The sequence below is a fragment of the Netta rufina genome, assembly GCF_964035555.1.
Source record: "Netta rufina genome assembly, chromosome: 24".
Classification (NCBI taxonomy): Eukaryota; Metazoa; Chordata; class Aves; order Anseriformes; family Anatidae; genus Netta; species Netta rufina.
The window spans coordinates 5833246-5854514 of record NC_140148.1 but is presented as its reverse complement, the minus strand read 5'-3'; the positions used below and the strand labels follow the sequence as shown (position 1 = coordinate 5854514).

The 21269-nt window shown below is 56.4% G+C and overlaps 1 protein-coding gene across 2 annotated transcripts; it reads left to right on the top strand.

The window, feature by feature from the left end:
* The first annotated feature begins 839 nt into the window (after positions 1 to 839).
* Positions 840 to 20929, top strand: PLEKHM1 (pleckstrin homology and RUN domain containing M1). Of its 2 annotated transcripts, XM_084301259.1 has the most exons (13): positions 873 to 892; positions 1913 to 2053; positions 4169 to 4250; positions 5857 to 6104; positions 7500 to 8135; positions 9744 to 10077; positions 12765 to 13005; positions 13482 to 14378; positions 16237 to 16382; positions 16513 to 16706; positions 17164 to 17227; positions 17788 to 17945; positions 20103 to 20929. In XM_084301259.1, exons 3-13 carry the CDS (start codon positions 4209 to 4211, stop codon positions 20227 to 20229), a joined length of 3087 nt encoding a protein of 1028 aa, XP_084157385.1. In that variant the 5' UTR covers positions 873 to 892; positions 1913 to 2053; positions 4169 to 4208; the 3' UTR covers positions 20230 to 20929. The 2 variants fall into 2 exon arrangements, with proteins under 2 accessions (XP_084157386.1, XP_084157385.1); XM_084301260.1 differs by lacking the exon at positions 1913 to 2053 and having other exon boundaries at positions 840 to 892.
* Positions 20930 to 21269: the final 340 nt, after the last annotated feature.

Genomic DNA, 21269 nt, shown 5'->3' with positions numbered 1-21269 from the left:
GTGGGGGGGTGGAATTAAAAGGATTTGTTATGGAAACGTGTGGGGTTTGGGCCCAGCGTGAGCGGACGGGGGGTGGCTGTGTGCGCGTGGCTGGGCTGCGTGCACACGCGTGGGTAGTGGTGACAGGAGGGCCACGAACGTGCCACGGGGAGGCACAAACCTCCTGCCGCCCCTGCAGCGTGCGCCTCCACAGCTGTGCCTGGGCCTCTGCGCATGTGTGTGTGCAGGGGGGGCTGTGGGGCTTGTGGGAACGTGGGGGGACAGCGCAGCTCCGTGTGTGTGTGTGTGCCTGTGTCTGTGCGTGTGTGTGTGTGTGTACATGTGTGTATGCCTGTGTACGTGTGTACACATGTACGTGTGTACATGTGTGTGTGTGTGTTGTGTGTTTATGTGTGTACGTGTGTACTTATGTGTGTACATGTGTGTGTGCACATGCATGTACGTGTGTGCATATACATGTACGTGTGTGGTACACGTGTGCGTGTGCTTGTGTCCATGTATATGTGTGTTGTGTTTGCATGTACGTGTGTGCATGTTTGCACGTGTGCTTGTGTGTACGTGTGTGTGGTTTTTGCATGTACGTGTGTGTGCGTGTACACGTGTATGTGCACATGTAGATGTGTGTACACGTGTGTGCATGTACTTGTGTGCACATGTGCGTGTGTCCGTGTGTCCGTGTGCCCGTCCTTGCACACGCACCTCCCCGTGCCCGCTCCCGCGCTGCTGCCGCGCGCCCGCGCGCCCGCCCCTTAGCCCCGCCCCTGGGGGCGTGGCCCCACCGCCCTCGGGCCCCGCCCCGCTGCGCGCCGCCGTCACGGGGGGCGAGGAGGGGCGGGGCGGGGCGGGACGAGCGGCCTCCGCTTCCGGGTTGCCGGCCGGGAGCGCGCAGCCGGTGAGCGGGGGCGGGGCCGGGCCGGGGGGGGCGGGGAGGGGACTGGGGAGGGAGGGGGCTGAGGGGGGACAGGGGCTGAGGGGGGACAGGGGCCGGGGGCTGGGGCCGGGCGCTGCCGGGCCCTGTCCCCGGTCCTCCCCGTTCCGTGCCAGCAGCCCCCGCCGGCTGCCCGTGCCTCGGGAGCTCCGGTAGCGAGGTTCCCGCGAGCCGCCGGCGGCTGCCCCGTGCTGGCCGTGCCCGAGGCCGGACGGGGCCGGGGGCCGGGGGCCGCGGCCCTGCCCTGCCCCCCGCCGGTCCTCGCGGCCCCCCCGCCGCCCTCCCCTCGGCCGCCCCCGCCGTGTCCCGCCCGGGCCGTGCCCTCCCCGCGGGCCCGGTGGCCGTGACCCGGCCGGGGCTGGCGCACGGGGGCGGCACCGGCTCGGGCGGACGAGCCCGGGGGCACCGGGCTGGGGGGGGCACGGGGCGGGCTGGAGGCGGCTCTGCCCCGCTGCTGGGGTAACGCGGCCTCTGCTTCGCCGCCACCCGGAGCTGCCCGCGGGGGCTGGGGCACGGGGCCGGGGCAGGAGGGGCCGGGTTCGGTAGCGAGCGGTGGCTCCTCGCTGCCCTGTGGGCCCCCGGCCGCTGCTCGCCGCGGGCACCCCTCTGCCAGGCTGCGGTCCCCTTACGGCTGGAGAGCACCGGGCCTCCAGGGCCTGCAGGGCCACACCTGGGGCTTTCGGGGCCCCCCCGTGGCTGAAGCAGGGCTGGGCGTCCGTGGGGCCTTCGTGGAAGGCCGAAAGTTTCCCTCGTGCTGCAGCCAGGGCAGGACAGAGCTGTCCTGACGCAGGGCTCGGGCTGCCCGTCCCGTCACAGCTCCCGTTCTCCCTGGGTGGATGGGGCCCGGCCCTGTGCTCGTGCTTGGAAAATGAGTGGCTCCGTCTCCAGGCCTTGAGTCAGCGGCTGACGCCGTCCCATCGGCGGTTGTTTTCCATGCACAAAGTGCCGGTGGTGACTCGGTGTTTATTTATAACTTGTCGGGAGAGCGAAGCGCCGGGCTTTGGGACGGAGCGGAGGGTCACCGCCTAGGCTCGATCTCAACAAGCAGCTCCGGGGCTTGAGGCCGCTTTGTTGCGTTCTGGGAATCGGACGGCTCTGCTCACGCACCGCGGGCTCCCTTCCTTGGTAGGTAAACCACACGAGCTGGCCTTCTGCCTTCTTGTTTTCTGGTTTATTTTGTTCTACTTTGGCTGTTTTGCTCAGCCCACAGAGCCCTTGAGGTGGCGGGTGCTGGGAGGCCACGTGGGGTTTGTGCCGTGGACGTGCTCCTGTCCATGCCCGCGTGTCCATCCTGCGCCAGGTGCGCCTGGAGACCAAACCTGGCGGTGGCTTTCCGAGGGCTCCGTGAGCATGTCGGGCAAGATCCGCCAACACGGCATGTTTGTTGTGCTCACTGCTCGGGGAGGTGCTGCCCCAGCAGATCGCTGGGTGAATTCATGGCACTGGGATGAACTGGTTGGACTGGTCATAGCGTGCGTCCTCAACCTCCTGCCTCCCGGGGAGGCTGGAGGAGCTGAGGCCAGCAAGGGAGCAGAGGTTTTGGGGACACCTCTGCTGGGGTCCATCCTGTGCTTAGCAAGTCTGGAAGAGTTTGCAAAATCATCCCTCGCTGTGACAGCTGGGAACACGGGTGGCTGGGGCAGCCCCAGAGGCAGCACTGGCTCTGGCAGGAGCCACTCAGGTGCAGCAGCAGACGTGCCACCCCGTGCCCACTGCTGTGTCTGTCCCTCCAGCAGTGCTGAACCTCAGGGTGGCATCAGGCAAGCTGTGGGACCCATCAGCAGGAAGGCAGCAGGTAAAGGGGCAGAGTCTGACACTGGCTGAGCCTCCACGGCACAGGGCAGGGATGGGGACGGCTCCCCGTGGTCTTCAACCACTGCTGCCGTCACCTTGGCACCCTCTCCGCACCCGCTACCCCCTGCCAAAATGCTGGGCAGCAGCTCGGAGCCAGAGGTGAACGTTCCCGTAATCGCTGTGCTCCCGCCGGCCTGTGTCGCAATCCAGGGAGAGGAAATCTTATGACAAGCAGTGGCAAAAACAGTTTCCTTTTCTATTAAACTCTGGTGAACTCCGGCCACGCTGGGGATGGAGCTGGAGTTGCTCACCAAAGAGCTCCTGACCTGGGGCTGTGCCAAGACGGACCAACCACCTGCGCTGCTTGGGCTTTGGGATGCTCGGGCTTTGGGATTCACAGGATTTGGGCCACCTTTGCCTCCACAACTGGCCTTTGCAGTGGAAGTGCGTGGTCATACCCAGACCCTGCTGTCCACTGCTGGCTCTGTCCTCTGCTTCAATGGCAAAGCCACAGCGAGTGCGTCAACTCGAGGGAATACATTTCCAACCCCTAGTCTTTGGGAAGCTTCGTAGCAGCTGCTGCTGGAGCTTCTCTCAAGCTCATTTAAGCACCAGAGCACGTTGTGTTGGAGCTGGGATGCGGCCACGTGCCAGCAGCCACGCGCCTTTGCTCCCAGAGCCTCCAGGTACACGCCGGTGTCGACAGATGGCTCCTAAGAGCTGGGTAGGAGGCCAGACACCAGAATTAAAGTCTCTTTGTTCTCTGCTACCACCTTCCTGTTACACACAGCTCTGGCACAGCGGACAGTTCTCGGTCTGGCTTTGCCAGGGTTTCCCATAGTGGAGGGCAGTGGATTTTTTCCTTCTGCTCTGCGTTCTGCTGGGAAAGGGGCGACACTGGAGCATCTGCCTCTGAATGGAGCAACTGAGAACCGCATGGAGAGCCCTGAAGTGGCTGCTCAGACCGCTCTGTGACAGGCAGAATTGCTGTCACCTCCACATCCCCCCTGTGCCACCACAGTGGCGATGTCATCTTTGTTTTTCTGTGTCCCATCATTCGGGCTGCCCGGCCAAATGCAGGTGTTTTGCTGTCCTCGCTGCGTGCCTGGTGGTTGGCACTGCAGGTAGTGGGGGAGCAGAACAGAAGCAGTCCCTGGCCCTGCGCACGGCACTGGTGGCTTGGCCAGCGTGCAGCCTGGCGTCTCACCGGGTTTAGTAATTAACCTGCAGAGGCTAATTACTACTCTTGATCTCTCGCTGTTGGCCACGCTCTGTTCTGTCTGTTCCCGTGTGGTCTTGGGTTGGTCCCGGCTGGAATGTGGCAGCAGTCTGGCTGGGAGCGCTCGCTGCTGCGTGACTCCGGGTGCCCTCTGCACGGCAGGCGGGTCCCCCGTGAGCCCAGTAGGTGACCAGCACTCAGACACGCTTCTCCTCGTTGTCCCAAAGGTGACATGTGAACACGGTGCCGGGAGCAGCAGCAGCTGAGATGCATTCGAGCCACGCCGATGACCCCAAGGAAGTCATACAGGTGAGTACATCACATGTGCCCTGAACCCCAGCCTGCTCCGGTTGCTCCCAGTGCAGCCCCAGTTCCTGGCTGGACGTGGTCGGACACGGCTGCGCTGCCAGCCGGGGCTGGGACACTGCAGGCAGGAGAAGGGTGGCTGGTGCTGGCGGAGCATCCTCGGGTGGTCCGCGTGGCTGTCTGAGTTGGAGCAGAGGTGGGTGGCTGCAAGTTAAACCCCACCAGGCTCCACCTTGGGATGTGCACTGAGGAGCTGGGGAGGGTTCTTGGCCCCTTACCCGGGGAAGGAGCATTGCTGCCGAGGCTGTTTGGGGTGTCTGGACTTTCTTCACTCAGCCTTTGGAGTCTGAACACATTTCACGAGCAAGGTTCAAACGCGGCAGTGAAGTCTGTGTCTTTAGTTCATCCTGCAGCAGAATTATTCATGCATGACAGATAACATCGCTTGCACTCTTTAATCCTGTTAGCCCATGGTTGCTGCTCGCAGGCAGGTTGCTTGTGCTGGCAGATACGGGGGCAGCTGGGAAGGGGTGATATAATCAAGGATACGGCATGTATATCCCTGAACTACAGCTGCCACAAACCTTACTTAGGTGCATTTCCCCTCCTGAAAAAGTATTTGGGGCTGGAAGTTTGTTAGGAGAAAATTTGTGGCTGAGAAAGGTTGGAGAGGAGAAGTCATTTGAAAAAATGTTACCGAACATCTCCCTTGCAAGGAGAACAGTCTCTCTGGAGCTGGGACTTGAGCAGCCCATCTGAACCCCAGCTCTGCCCCCTCCATTGCTCAGTGGCAGCGGCTGGTGCCTTTGGGTATGAATTCGGAGGGCTGCGTGATTGACACCCAAGTGCCAAGTGCTTGCTAGGTTCACAGCCAAGTTGGCAGAGTTTGCCAAATGTCTGCTGGGAAGTGCAGCTTTCATTTTAAATAAGGCTGACTGAGACATCTGGGCTCAGCTGCATTTAAAAAATCGTTTCCACCAGCATAAAATTGTTAAATTCATTGAATTTGCTTCTTTTTGACTCTGGTGGAAGGAGGAGGAAAGCAGAACTGTTGGAATGTGAAATCCCCGTGTTACGGCTTCTGAGCTCACCCCGGCTCCCAGAAGAGTACAGCAAACAACACAAGCTGTCCTCTCAAAAGCATTTGCCACAATGGCTTTGATTTCTGTGAGGGGTTACCTCCTTAGCGTTCCTTGTTTATCACCCGTGCTTATTTAATCCATGTGTTTTCCCTGAGCAAATGCCTGGAAAGAAAGAACCAATTTCTTCTTTTCTCCACCCTCTTAAGCAATGTGATGTCTTTGGAAGTGCTGCACGCTCTAAAGGCAACCCCAGAAACCCAGTGGGCCCCAAAACGTGAGCTAAAGGAAGAACTATTTGCATAAATTACTTGTTTAAAAAAGGCAATCGACGCTGATGCCAAGAGCGTGAGTCCCCAGCTGGACTGGTTCAGCTGTAATGCTTGCTGATGGTCTCTGCGGGGCACGTGGATAAAGCAGGAATTGCATGGTGCCTCTCTGGATGAGCCTTGCAGTTTTGGAGCCCTTTTATTGCCCTTTTTTCCTGACACGTATCCTTACTACCTAAGCCTGCACCTCCTGTGTTGCAGCTGATCAAGAAGCAGCTGGTGAGCGCGATCAAGGCGCTGCAGAAGCAGTACGTCTCTTCAGATGCCGTTGTGACCAGCGACGATGGGAACGCCAACACCCTCTGCAGCGCCCTGGAGGCCGTCTTTGTGCATGGGCTGAAGGCGAAGCACATAAAGACAGAGGCGGGGGGGAAAGGGAAGAAAGCAGGCGGCCGCCTGCCGCTTCCCCAGCCTGTCTTTTGGGGCCTGCTGAAGAGCATCACGCACCGGTGAGTTTGCACACCCAGGTTTCTGCCCTCCCTTTGGCACCAAGAGGGGCAAACACCACAAAATTTTAAGGGGAGCTGGCTGGACAGGGGTTTGCTTTGCTCCCGCTCCCTGTACCCTTCATCCCTACAGCCAAAATGTTGGATAGTCTCAAAGGGTGTCCTGCTGGGCAGGGGCTGCCCAGGACCACGGCAGGCTCCGGAGGAGGAGGGCAAAACCCTTCTGGAGCCGAGTGATGCTGTGGGGCTAGGCACAGGGCACCTGCTGGTACCAGCACGGCCTCTAAGCATGTGCTGGGGGTTTGGTGACATTTGGGACTTAGGCAATGTCACCACTTAAAGCTTCGCCTGCACCAGGCGTTAAACTGCTGTGCCAGCTTGTGGCATGCTCCTGTTTAATTCTGGGGAGCCAGGCTGTGTAGGGGGGCTTGGTGTCCCCAGTGGGACCGGAGGACCGTGACTGCACAGCGCAGGTCCTGGTCTCCCTCCTGGCATTTACCTTTTGGGGACAATCGTGCTTCTCTTCTCCATGCCCAAAAAGAGGAGAATCGGGCCTGACCTTATCTGTGAATCTTGTGGAGTTCTCGTGTGTGTAGCTATCATTACTTGCTGGGGTTTTTGAGCCACTCCCTAGGCAGAGTCTTTCCACACAAAGTAACAACCCACAAAGAAGTATTTTTGAAAGCCTCATCCAACGCCATCAGCGACTCTTGAATTATGAAAGAGTGGATGAAAATAGCAGATTCACACGGCATGGGGGATATTTTTGTGCCCTTTGAAGATTTTCATCTTTGAGAGACAGATTAAAAACTTCAGAAAGTTCTGCTCTAATTTTTGTAGCATCTGAAGTGTCGACTACAGAGGTATGAGCTAGGGCCAGGGGGGATTAGGAAGGATGGTGTCGCTGTTGGATTTGGGGAAAAAACAGCTGAAGTCAGGAGGCTGAGACTGGTTGAGGAATTTCACTCAAGCCTTGTGCTTTGCTTTTTGGCTTGCCATGGCGGTTTCCACTGTGTTTTGGCTGGTGGGAAATGTGGAACTAGAACTTGGACATATGGTTGTCACCAATGAGTGACACAAATGAGTTTTCCCCTCGTCTCCTTCCCATGGTCCAGGGCAAGCACAGAGACACTGGAGATGTCTCCAGCCAGAGCAGCAGTGCCCAGGGGCACCCCCCAGGGATGGCTGGGCTCATCACCAATATATTTGGTTTAGAGGAACTCAGGAGTTGTTTTTTTTCTCTCTGTGGGAAACCACATTTTCCACGGAACAAAGATTTTCCACTGCCTGTTCTGACCCAACTCCTAATCTCCCATAGCAGAACAGTCTGGCAGCCCGGGATGGACTAGAAATGCAGCCCCTCACCTCCTCTTCGATTCTTTTTCTCTCTTGCCCCAGGAACATTGTCTCAGAGCTGGAACAACTCATTTTTATCAACACGGACGTCGGCCGCTGCCGGGCCTGGCTGAGGCTGGCTTTGAACGATGGCCTCGTGGAGTGCTACTTGAAGCTGCTGCTGCGGGAGAGGCCGCGGCTGCCTGAGTACTACCAGTCCACGGCTCTGCTTTTGGACGCTGAGGAGTGCGAGTTCCTCCTTAGCTACCTGCAGGGCTTAACATCCTTAACCTTTCAGCTGTCTTATAAATCGGCAGTGTTGAACGAGTGGACTGTCACCCCTCTCTCCCTGTCCGGGCTGTGTCCTGTTTCGGAGCTGCTGGAGCCCCTGACGTCCTCGACATCAGAGCCCCGGAGAAAAGCGTCGCTGGGTTCCATCTCCCAGTCTTCGGGATCGGATGAGATTGAAATTCAGCCCTCCATCCTGCCCATCAGCAAAACCGGTGTCAAAACCAAGCTGACATCGTCCTCGCTGAGCCTCAACACAACAGGCTCGTCCCAGCTGTCCTCCAGCCTCGGCTCCGACAGCGCCCTCCAGCCTCACTGCGCCCAGAGCCCCGAGCGGAGCGAGGAGCCGCTCTCCTGCGACTCTGACCTGGGCACAGCCACTGCCGAGGACCTGGACAAGTCACTACAAGAGTGAGTCTTTCCCCAGACCTCTTCAGTGGGATTTCTAACCCCTTTATTTTCTCTCTATAGGTAGGAAGGCTTTCTCCCCTTTTTAACAGGCTGCTTTTTCCTCCTGGAAATAGCCTGAAAGGTTAAAAGATGAAATGCTTGGCACAGCTTGCCAGGACCCTGCTGCCAAGGCAAATGAGTACCTGAGGACTGAAGTGTGTGCCTGTCCTCTCTGCCAGGGCAGGCACGTCAGAAAAATGCTGCTCCCTGCTTTCAGGAATGTGACATCTCCATGGCATACGCTTGGGGCTTTTTGGCAGGGAAGAAATGAATTTGGTCATAGGAAGGGGTTCTAATTTGCACCTTCTGCAGATACTTCAAAGGAGGAAGGTTGTTAGTTTGTCATCCTCGTGATTTATTTCTGCAAAACACTCAGACGGCAAGCACAAGGATCTCCAGCAGGCTGTATAAGCTCTGAGTAATCAGCAAATATTTTCCCCGCTGCCCTGAAAAACGAAGGATGTGTTGTCTGACTGAGCCTGGCCTTGGGGTGGCGTTTGGCAACTGCACGCTGCCCGGTGTTGGCTTTAGAGAGGGCTGCAAGGCTGTGAGCACAGCTATAACTGCTGCATCTCACCCTGCTTGCTTGGAAGAGGCCACCTTTAGTGGCAGAGCCAGAGCTGGGCAAGGGCTCTCTCAGATTGCGACCAAACAGCCATTTCACATTGGTCTGAAACAGCAAGTGTGCTGAAATTCCCACAAAAGCAGAAACACTTTGCTTTCAGTTGACCAGCAGGATGAATGCCTTTAAAACCTTCTTGTTTCAGGTCACTTTATGCCCATGTAACAAGCAAAAAAAAACACACGGAGGCAAATTTTAAAACAAAAGTAGAATTTTGAATGGAATGGTCAAACTGAAACGGGAGACTTGTAAATGAAACATTACCTTTGTTGTAAATGTTTTTTTGGCCAGAAGAGTTGTGCACATCAGCCCAAGCTCATGAGGAGCTTTGAAGTGCTTAAAGCTGACATTTTTGGCAAGCTGGTTAATTGCTCAGTTATTTCCCAAGGTTTAGAGCTCTTGCCTGCGCTTCCCCATCAATAACAGCGTTGTTACCTACTTCTAGGATTTTGCATTTTATCATAATTCTGGAAGAACCACCCTTGATTTGACTAAACTCGCGATGGAAAGACTTTGTTTTGAATTTTCAGCTGGGCTGGTTTAGTTTGACTTGGTGCAGCAGAGGCATGGGACCAGCATCTGGCATGGCCAAGCTCCACTTAAAGTTGCTTGTTAATGGTTACAAAAACATCTGAAATTCGGGGGTGTGTTCAGGAGTCATACCATGGGCCGGGGGCCCATTAACCCCTTAGTGTCAGAAGTAAATGAAAATCCAGTAACGCAGGTCAGTAGGAAGAGCATCCTTTGTGGGGTCTTTGGCTGGTGATGGGCTGGCGGCTGGACAATTTGTGTTTCCTGGGGGCAGGGCTGGTGCCTGGCAGCTTGGAGCTGTCAGCCCGCCGGGGCTGAGCCCTGCTCTGGGGGCTGGCACTGAAGAACCAGGCACAGCTGCATGCTAGGTCCAGGTCAGCGCAGCTGCACCGAGCTCACTGCTGTTTCTTTCTTAGGGTTCTGTCTGAATTCAGCAAAGCCAAGCCGAGCCACGATGCCCCACCAGACCAGCTCGTCCCCGCCGTGCTGGGGTGCTCCCCGCCGCAGCCCGCCTGCCCCCCAGCACCCCCGGCACCCTCTGAGGATGCTCGCCCACCGCCAGCTCCCACCAGACAGAGGGGCAGTGTCCGTGCTGTCCCCCAGGATGATGCCGGCGTCCCAGCCCCGCGTCCCGGCGGCACCGATGGAGCGGAGGAAGGCGGCCACGGTGTGGTCGGCAGCAGCGAGGGCGGCCACGCGGTGCGCAGCCCCGCGGCCGAGTACCTCCTTTCTCCGCTGCCGGGTTGCCCAGTAGGTGTCCCAGCTCGTGTGTTGCGCTCCCCAGTATCCTTGTTTTTATGCTTCCTGATCTAATGGGAAAGGAAGGTGAAGGTGGTGACAACTTTGGTAGGCTCCAGTTTCTCTGAACTCTCATCTTCAGGGCCACCGGTGGCACATTTGGTATAAATAACACATAACGCGGGAATCAGCAGGAAGAGGTGGTGGGAGTGCTCCCTGCTCCGTGCACACCTTCCTGGGCCCCACAGAGGTGTGGCTGTGCAGCCATCCTGGGCATGTTGGACCTAAGTAAATATTTCCTGGCAAAAAGGATTCCAAAGCATTTGAAACCCCTCGTGGCAAGCTGGTTGTCCCTCACCCAGTCCCCAACAAGAGAAGTTTTCTGTTTTATTAATGATATCTGAAGGGTGATGAGCTCTTGCACAAATCTAGCCCTCAGCTCTCTGAGCTGACAGAACAGCTCAAGAATGGATTTTCTCCTGGGCTGGGGCCAGGGGACTTTCCTTCACCCTTGTAAGAGGAGGGAGAAGCACTACCTAGGCAGGAAACAAATTGCAGTTGTGCAGTGGAAGAACATTCACCCAACACATCTGTTCCCGAAGCAGGATGGTGTTCCCTGGTGCTCAGGCTCGCCTCAGGAGCAGTGCACATCCCTCTTGCAGTCCTCTGCGATCCACTTGCTTTTGCTTTTAAGAAACCCTTCGAACAGTCCCATCCCCTGCCTAACTCTGTCTCGCGCCTGACTCATCCTTCCACCCCAGGGAGGTTAGGATCTTCTTTGCACACCAACGAGCGGTTTCTCTTTTGGGTCCCGGCTCCTTTCGGCTCCTTCCCGGTTATCCCATTTCCGCTGCTTCCTCCTGGCACTGGGCCAGGCTGACTAATCTGCGTATAACATACGGTGTCAACAGGAAATCCCCTCCTGCTTTCCCATGACTCATGGAGCAACCTGCATTCCTCGCCCCAGAGTAAACAGAGGCTTCCTATAGTGCCTTGTGTTCCTCCTGTAGGGTGGCGCAGACTCTCCCGCTGTGACTTGGTTTGTGGTCGGAATAAAAGGCTCTTTGATAGCAAGGTAGGGTCCTTCCTGGTGGGACACAGCCCTGGTGGGACACAGCCCTGGAAGGGATGCTCTGGGTCTGGCAAGGCTGCTCCCTTTTGCAGGAGGCCTGATCTGGGTCGTGTTTTGCTCCTGGTGTTTGTTCGGAGGCCTGTCCCACAACCTCGCTCCCTGCTTGCAGCCAGACAAACTCCTGGAGAAGTTACAGCTTTGTGTTCTTTCAGCTTAACAGACGTCCTTCAGCTTTCAGGTCTCAGCCCCTCATGACATAGCGAGACAAATGTTTTCTCTGCCTTCCCCGCTTTGCTTTTCTTCTCAAATAGACAGCAGAACGTTGCTTGTAGCATCCGCTTGCAAGACAGGGCTAGGACCTAGATGTCTTCTCTGCTTCTCCCTGGTAATAAATAATGTTCCTGGCCCCTGCTCCTGCACTGAGCTGGTGTCTCACCTCACCTCAGAAATGCTTGCTGAACCAAAGGCCTTGCATGTGGATGTTGCAGGGAGTGTGCTCCTTCCCCAGCCCTCTGTGACTTCAGGGCAGGAGAATCAGTCAGTTTGTGTTTCTGGGCTTCCAAATCGCAGCGCTTCTTTGTGGCTCAGCAGAGGGGTGCTCTCAGCCCTGCAGCAGCGCTTAAGGGGCACTGTACATTGCACTTTGCTGTGCCCCAACTAAACCTACGGTCAGAAAGCGGTTTGGTGATGTTGTGGGTTAACCCAACCAGCAGCTCAGCACCACACAGCTGTTCGCTCACCCTCCCCTCTCCCTCTGTGGGATGGGGGAGAGAATTAGAAAGAAATGAAAGCCTGTGGGTTGAGATAAAGACAGTTTATTAGGACAGAAAAGAAAGGAAAATAATAATAATGATGATAATAGTACTACTACTAATAATGTGTACAAACAAATGATGCACTGTGCAATTGCTCACCACCCGCTGACCGATGCCCAGCCTACCCCCAAGCAGCCGGTCCCCCCACCCTGGCCAGCCCCCCCCATTAATTGTTCACATCACGTCCTATGGTATGGAATACCCCTTTGGCCAGTTCAGGGCAGTCATCCTGGGTCTGTCCCCTCCCAGCTCCTGCTGCACCCCCAGCCTGCCCACTGGCAGGACAGAGCGAGAAGCTGAAAAGTCCTTGGCTTAGTGTAAGCACTGCTCTGCTACAATTAAAACATCAGCGTGGTATCAACATTATTCTCACCCTAAATCCCAAACACAGCACCCTACCCGCTACTAGGAGGAAAATTAACTCTATCCTAGCCAAAACCAGGACATGTGAGGACAACCAGGCAGCAGCCCAACGTGGCGAGGTGATGCGCAGTGGTGCCAGCTGCACCCTCAGGCTCATTGAGCACTTCTTCCTCGGTGTGAGCAATGACAACCTCCCTGCAGGGTGGTGTTTGCTCTGTCACCCACCCGTGGACATCCCTGCCGTCAGCTCCCCAGTTGTGTTAGCCAGGCAGTTGGGGCAGCTGGCAGCCCGTCCACGCTTCCCGAAATAGGGCCGCTCACTGGCAGCGTGCAGCCAGAGTGTGCTGGGGGGGCCAAAGTCACTGTGCTGGGTGTGCATGGGGCCACCGTGGATGCATGGGTTTGAGTTTGCTGGTGAGGTGTCTTTTTTCATATATTTTTTTTAACAGAAAAGAAAGAGTTGGATCTCGGAAGATGATTTCTACAGGCCTTCTGCAGGAGAGAGTGGCAAAAGCCCAGCTGACATCAACGGCTTCGTGCCAGACGGTGCTGGGGAGGGCCCGGCCCCGGGGCTGATCAGTGCTCTCGACTTGGAAAGGCTGTCGGTGCCTTCCTCACGGGGCGGGAAGCCCAAACTCTCGCCCGAGCGGGAGCAAAAGGGCTTCAGCGTCGTGCATCGCCGGCAGATGGGTGCGTGACCCCCACTTTAAGCACGCGTCTGCTGCGGGCAGCGCTCAAGGGCTGGGCAGGGAATTTGGGTGGTCGCCTGTCTGGGAGCAGCCCTTGCCATCAGCTGGTGGTGGTGCTGGAAGCTCCAGAAAAGGCAGAGATCCTCAGTGTGGCTGAGCCCCCCGTAGCTCTGGTGGGAAGCCCTTTAGGGACAGAGGACGTGCGCTGGGTGCCTCTGCCCCCATGGCTCTGCCCACCTTGCAGGACAGATTTCTTTTACGCCATCCCTCTCATTCTTAACCTCAAAACCAAATGCATGGGGACGATTACAGGGGCCCAGCAAGCAGGTCCTGCAAACTCCTGCCCCGTTGCACCTCCCAGCAGGACTGACTCAAAGCTGCAATGCCTCTGGCTGCTGTCCACGAGCTGCCTGTTGGCTCTTCTCTGCCCACCTCATTTCCCTTTTGGTTATACTGAGACATTTGCTTTTGCCCAAGGTCTTTCCAACCCCTTCCGAGGACTCCTGAAGCTTGGCACCCTGGAGCGGAGAGGAGCCATGGGCATCTGGAAGGAGTTTTCCTGCGAGCTGTCACCACTGGAGCTCCGGCTCTTCCTGGACCACGAGGACCGCATCTGCGTCGAGAGCTACTCGCTGCTGCGGTGCGAGTCGCTGGCGCTGACGCACTCGGACGGACGCTTCGAGCTGGTTTTCCTGGGGAAAAAGCTCTACCTACGAGCTCCTTCTCGAGACGAGGCCGAGGACTGGCTGGACAGGATCCGGGAGGCGCTGCAGAAGTGCCGGCCTCAGCTGGAGGAGGAGGAGTGGGAGACGCTGGAGTACCCCGAAGATGGTGGCGAAGGCAGCGATCCCGCTGCTGTCCTCCAGTACAGCGAAGCACCTGGGACCAGCTTCGATTGGACTTCAGCTCATGAACCAGAACTGGATGCAATCAAAGAGTCTGTTCTGTACGTGGACGTAGACAAAACATGGGTCCCTTTTATTTTTTCCTTGTCACTGGAAACCTTGAAGTGCTTTAAGGTGAGGAACAACGACAAAATCTTAAGCAACAGTTATGGCATAGAGACGATCCAGGACATTCTTCCAGACACCAGCCTCGGGGGACCATCGTTCTTCAAGGTGATCACCTCCAAAGCTGTCCTGAAGCTGCAGGCTGAGAGCGCAGAAGAAGCAGCATCGTGGAGGGAGCTGGTCCGAGGGGTGCTCGCCTCCTACCTAGAGGCGGCGGAGGAGGCCCTGACGCTGGGTGGCAGCTTGGATGGCAACTCCCAGGTCCTCCTCAAGAGCATCGTGAAGGAGAACGGCTTCTTGCTGCAATACCTGGTGGCCATCCCCGTGGAGAAGGGCCTGGACTCTCAGAGCTTCATCTGCGCAGGTATACGGGGGCTGGTTTGAAAACAAGGATCCCAGCTCTGTCTTGGAGGATAATGTCAAGTTCATTAAGGTTAACGAGGTGACCAAATGCTCTGAGCCCTGCTGCCAACCCCTGTAGCAGGTGGCACCAAAGCCCCTAGGTTGGGCTTCACATCCCAAAGCAGTGGCGTCTTTGGCAGTCCCTGGGCACGGGGTGAGTCCCCAAATACCAGATCCCCATCACACCCCTGCACTGCCTCCAAGGTCAAACTGGGCTGCTGCTGGGGTCCTGCTTAAGAGATTTATGGTGTAGACAGCAGGGACATTGGCTTCAGTCAAACTCAGGTGGACCTGGTGGAGCTGAGGGGCCCAGGACCCCCTTTCTGGGCATTGGGTGGCCCCAACCTGTGGGGAAGGTGTAGTCAAGGGCAAACCCGAGCCATGGGGGTAGAGCTGTTTTTCCAGTAATGCAGCACAGGGGCAAACGTTGCGATGGGTGTGACAAGCCAATTTTGTGCAATGTTCGTTTGACCTTCAGCACAACGCCTCCCAGCACGCTGGGTGACGCTGGCTTAGTAGGATAACGCTCTCTGACCTCTATGGGAGGTGTAATTTGTTCTTTACCTCAGTAAGTCAATTAAACTTCAGATTTCTTTCCTGCTTCAATTATATTTCTTGTACCCCCCAGCAGTTTTTTTTCTAGATCTCCTTTTTTTTTTTTTTATAAGGTATTTTTCAGTTTTTTTTTATTTGGTCTCTACCTTCCCCTCCAGGCTCTGTCCTGCACCTTCCACCTACCAATAGATGGAAGCAGCAAGCCAAAAAGGCCGATCTCACTTCCCAGTTTCTTTGTGTAGGTTTCCTTGGGCATCTGCCTGCCCTTCTCCGCAGCTCTGCCTCCTTCCACCCAGTGCCGACCTGTGGCTCAGGATGCCCGTGCTCGCCCTTCTCCTGCTGTGCCACCCTTTTGGCACAGGAGTGGGTTCTTTGTATGTCAGAGTGGGACAAGCCAGAAGAAATAGAAGCATTTTTGTTTAATGCAGAGAGCAACATCTGAGCTCCATTGTTTCTTTTTACTGCACTCCAGCTACTCCAGAGTGCAAAGTGTTGGACGTTAAAGCCTTGGCAGAGGGTGGTGGAGCAGCCCCAGCTCTTCCCAGGGCAGACACAGCCTCCAGCTGCACCCACTGGAGCTCAGAGACCCACTGATTCTGTTGGTTATTTTAGAGAAGTGAACCCAGTAAAAATAGCACAGAGTTTTCCTGTCTTTACGACTCCAGCTCAGATGTGCTCGCTTCTCCAGCAGCTGTAAAAGCCATGCACACCTCCCCTGAGACCTAAGCCAGGTTCTTGCAGGGTTGCACACTGCTGTGATAGAGGGGTCTGGTCTTTTGCTTCTCCCAGCCCCACATTGCCACTCATGGGTGCGGAGCCCGGGCTTTGATGCTGCTCCCTGCAGCGGTGCCATGCGGAAAGCAGAACCGGGTAGAGCTGCTGGGGCCGGTGGTGGAACGGGCAGGTGGGATTTTGGTTCTTCCCTGGCCCACTGTGATGTTCTTACAGGTCAATTTTCCTAAAAGAAGGAGAAAAACAGTTTGAATTGAACCAGTTTATGGATCAAAAAATGTGGTGGGTTGAGGTGCCTTGTTTAGGAATGTTCCTGCTGGGCCATTCTGATCTGAATTCCAACCCCTTGTGCAGGAAGGTGATGGGAGCTCCCGGCCAGCGTCCTGTCACGTGCTTTAGCCAGTCTCTGACCCTCTCAAAGATTTCCCTGCCCCATTCTCCCCACAAAAGCTTCTCCCCTGCTCCAGCAGCAGCATGTTGGGCCCTGGGGCAGCGCGGGTCCCCTCTCACCATCTTCTGTCTGCCCCCCGAAGGCTGCTCCAGGCAGATCGGCTTCTCCTTCGTGAAGCCCAAGCTCTGCGCCTTCTCTGGGCTCTACTACTGCGACAGCTGCCACCGGGACGACGAGACGGTGATCCCCTCACGCCTCATCCACAACTGGGACCTGACCAAGCGAGGGGTAAGCCCAGGCTGAGTCCATGCTGAGCGCAAGGAGATGTCCCTCTGAACGCTCCCACCATCAGCAGGGGTGGAAACATCTCCCCAGGCTTTCCCGCAAGCCCCTCACACCCAGTCTCTTCCTGCTGCAGGTCTGCCGGCAGGCGCTGAAGTTCCTCACCCAGATCCGTAACCAGCCACTGATCAACCTCAAGCTTGTCAACGAGAGCCTCTATGACCATGTGGAGAGGATGAGGCGAATCCTCCGGAGCAGGGAGCAGCTGAAGCTGCTTGGAGATTACCTCATCATGTGCCGCAGCGGGGCCCTGAAGGAGCTGAGCAAGCGGTGAGCACCCTGAGTCCCCTCTCGTGCTCCAGGGTTTCACCTTGCTCTGTCATCGTTGCTGCCATAGGCTGGGAGTGCCCAGGGTACTGGACAGGATCATCTCCTGGCCCTTGGGTCTGTGCCCTGCTCCTTATTGTCTCATCAGGGTGAGGACTGGTTTTCACCTCTGTGTCATGTGCTGGAAGAAGTTACCCGTCTGTTTGTGGGGCAGCACGTGGAGATGGGACTGAGGAATCGTTTTCCTGACCAAGGCTGGACAGGAAACACCTGGGAAAATAGATGTTTTTTCCCCCCTTTGAAATGCTCTCAAACAATTTTCAATGGCAGGATTTGGGATGTGTTGTTTGGTGTGAAATCAGGTTTGCAGTAACATTGAGTCTGCATCGCCTGGGCTCTTTTTACTGTGAGGCTGTCTGAGATGTGTGTCTAACACATTCCCCTCTGTGCTTGTTTGAAGGCTTGATCACAGGAACTACCTCTTGGAGTGTCCCCACAAGTACAGTGTCACTGATCTGCGGCAGGTGAGAGCTTTGCATTGTAGTTTTGCTGATACAGAACATCCGCATTTCTGCCTGTGGAGACACTGCGTGGAACACAGCACTTCTTCAGCAGAAGATTTCAGGCTGCTCAGTTCCTTTTTGCCTTGCTTTCTGTTATCACGTGCCTTCTGCAAGTCTTGCACATTAGCTTGGAGGCTAAAATAAGTGACCTGTATCCTCCAAGAACTGTGGAGATTACACGGTAACTTGTTTCACCTCCCATTAAGTCAGTATTGCTCATCACCGTACCAGCTGCCATCTGTCACAACTTCTGGAGACGGTCAGTAGGCTTTACAGCAGTAGAATTTTGCATTAACCCCAAAGCTAGGAACCATCCTGGCAGCTTTTGGGTGCTGCTGTGGGTTTATTTTGGCATCCCATTGAGATGCTAAACCCCAAGGCAGGCACGTGGGATCTTGGGTTGGTTTGGGAGGACAGCCTTGTCTCCATAGGCAGCACGAAGCGTGAGTGCAATGTGCGTTTTGCACAGCGCACACCCCTCCAGCTGCAGGCTCCGTGTGCCTGATGTCTGTGCTCCACAGATAGCTGATGGCATCTTCGAGACGTTCCTGCAGTCTCTGATCCAGTTCGCGTCCCATCACGTCTACAACTGCGACCTGTGCACCCAGCGAGGCTTCATCTGCCAGATCTGCAACCGCAGCGACATCATCTTTCCCTTCGAGTTTGACACCACCACCAGGTGAGTGACGTCTCCCTCGCTTTGTGCCTGAGGATGGGTGTGTTTACTGCTGGGCTTTGTGTTTTCTGTTGAAATCCTCCTCTAAAGAGACCAAATCCTTCCCGCATAGAGCCTGTTGCAAGGTGTAGGTGCTGTAGCTGGAGGGTGATTCTTGTCTCACTGGATCAGCTCAGAACTGATTATAAACCTTTTCCTGGAAGAGACACTTAACAGGCTGGTGGTCTGCATGAGCTTGCTTTGCCTAAAAGCAGCTCCTAAAACATCCAGAAGCTGCAGAAAATATCACCAAGACTAGGGTCCCCTGGTGCGTTTTCTCTGCAAATATTCCCAGGGTGGCTGAGCAGGATCGCTCATTATCCCTCCTTGCTGCAGGGACAGCACGGTGCTTGTTAAGAGGACAGTGTCCCCAGGGAACTGATTTTCCCTGTTAAGAGCCCGTGGGCACTGGGAAGAACTGGCACATGGGGCTGAGCTGCGCCGGCAGCAGGACAGAGGTCGCGTGTGCTGGGAGCTGGGCTCTGAAGTTGTCGACCTCCTTTGTGTCAGGGGAGGCCGAGTGGGGTTTTGCAGCAGGAAGGCAGCTCAATAACATCCTCGCTGAGCTGAACCCAGCTTCCTGCCCCTCCGCCACGCGTGTGACAGCCAGCCGCACGGGTCACACCGCGACTCGCTGCAGGATGCGACCGAAACGCCTCCGAACAATAACCCAGCCGGGCGAGTGACGTTTGTGTTTGCAGCAGCCGCTTCCTGAGGCCACCGTGCTGCAGGTGGAGGCAGAAGCTGCTGCTTTTGGGGAGGGGCTCACTCAGAAACTCGCAGGGCAAAACCTCCGCTTCGCAACCCGCCCCCTGCAGCAGCAGGAGGAGGAGGAGCCACCTGAAAAATATTCCCCTGGGAAAGCACAGGGCACCAGGCAGCACCCTGCTGTCCCGTCTGTCTGTGCACAGGCGGTTTCCATATCTCAAGCAACTCTGGGTTTGCACCCGCCTGCTGGGAGCAAGGTTTGAGCCCAGAATTTTCATCCCGTGGTATTTTGGCGGTCTCCTGGCGCATTGCTCTGCATCCTGCACTCCCTCTGCCGTTGCTCTGTCTGGCAGCCCCTGCTTCCTTTGGGAAATGCAGCTCAGGTCTCACATGGCGCTGGAAGCTCAGCTCCAGGTTGACGGCATTAAACAAGGCACGTCTGCAGTCAGCTGAGCACCAGGCATTTGCAGCACTCAGGGCATTTCAGCTAGCTGACCCACCGGCATGCGGATCAGCTGCATTTTGCTGCTGCTTGCAAGGTGAGAAAGGTGGGGATCCATGACAGGGAGAAGAGGAAAGTGAGCCCAGCCTCTTAGCACTGACTGCTGTTTACTCGAGATAACTCGTGAACGCCCCTCACAAAATGGGTGTCTCCCGCAAGCCAGCCCCACACAAGGTGTAATTTACAGCTGTTTACATTCCTGCTGCATCGCGGCCGCCCTGGTGCAGGCCAGCTCCAAACGCTGCACTCAGAGGCTGCCCAACCCCAGGGTGGCTCTCATGTCCCCAAACAATGTCCCTGGCTGTTCTGCAGGCTGTGACACTGACTTGTGCAGGGTGGGGGTCTCCAGGCTGTGCCCCCAATGTGGCGAGCAGAGGGGAAAACCTTGCAGAGAGCCGCATCTTGTCCTCGCCAGTACAGCTGGGCTCAGGCTGCCCTGTGACTTCGCAGGGTTTAGGGGCTCAGCCTGCAACGTTTTACTTGATCTTGTGCTGCTTGGAAGCCTCTTCCCCCTCCTGCCCTGCTCCGAAAGCAGAGTGCAAAGCTCACAGCTCACTTGATATCTTGCTCTTTCATCTGCAAAAAGCCAGCAAGGTGCTGGCAGCTGATGCTCAGTGCAGGGGTTGCTCTTTCGGGCAGAGCTGCTGCTTTTCTCCTGTGTTTGCTGGAGGCAGGGCTTTTGGTGGATGAATTACTGCTCTTGCTAGCAAAGCTTGCCGTTTTGTGTCCAGCAGGTGGCTGGATCCTGCCAGGGCCAGCCGATGTGTCGAGTCATCAGGGCTTGTCTCTCTCTGGGCACTTACTTGGAGGAAAGGGAAACAAGGAAGCATCCCCAGGTCCAGTTTGGTGGGAGAAGCACAGTCGTTGCCCGATGTTGCCAACAGGATGGGGTTTTCCTTGCTTTGTTCTAGGTGCAGTAACTGCAAAACCGTCTTCCACCGGGAGTGCCAGGCCAGTGCCCAGTCCTGCCCGCGCTGTGAGCGCCGCCGGCGATACCAGCAGGAACAGGAGGCGGATGGTGCAGGGCCAAGCCTCTAGCACCTGTGGATTGGCCCGAAGACAGCACTTGGCCTCTCCGAGAGCTCCAAGACAGCCGAGAGTTGGGGGCTGGCATGCTTGGAGGTGTCAAGCATGGACCCCAGGAGCTGCCAGTGCTGAGCAATGAGCCACGGCTGGGGGCTGCTCCTGCACCCAGGAACCCTGCAGCCTTCAGGGGCTGAGCCAGGGGAGCCAGAGCTGGCCGGGAGCGAGCTGGTGCTGTGTGGGGCTGGGGCCAGCAGCCACCTGCTGCCGAATCCCCCAGCAGCGCTTCCCCCGGCGATGGAGATGCAGCGGCTTTCCCGGGTGCACGTCAGGATTTCAAATCAAGGGTGTGGATAAACTGACATTGATTAAAGCTCTAGTTTTTTAGGATGTTCGGTACAGAAAACCGCTATTTTTATATGTAGGGGTTTTGCACAGAACTCGCTTGCCTGCTTGTGGGGGCACTAATGGCAGCCGCAGCACGGGGTCAGGGGGATGAAGTGACACTTGTGCCTTCAGCAATCTGAGTGCGTGGGGCAGGCAGAGCATCGCCTGCGGGGAGAGCCCACGGCACTGTGTGGCCTTCCCCGAGAGGAGAGCTGAGCTGCTCCCCCTGCCTGCTGATTTTAATCCTTGGCCAGTTGTGAGGCCACAAAGAACATTTTATTTTCTTCTCACTCTGGTGCAAAAATTATTAAAGTTTATTTAACAACAAGTGAATCTGCCATGTTTGCATCTTCTGGGTTTGCTTCTCCACAGGGGGTGCTAAGCCAGTACCTCGGCAGGAGGGGTTTGCTGTCAGTGATGTGACCTCGCCTCCATATTTGATGTCCTCCATGTTCGCATCCACCTGCAATTTTGGGGGCTGCTGTGGGTGCGGGGTGCCCAGCTGAAGTGCGGGCTGTTGGGGTGCTCTTCCTGGCACCCCAGGGTGCCTCCCTGTCCCTCGGTGTGGGACACACTGCCGGCTTCCCCATCGGGGGATAGTCCCCATCCAATCCCTCTACTCGCCCTCAGCACCCTCGGGGCTGCGGCACTGTCCCTGTGCTGCCATT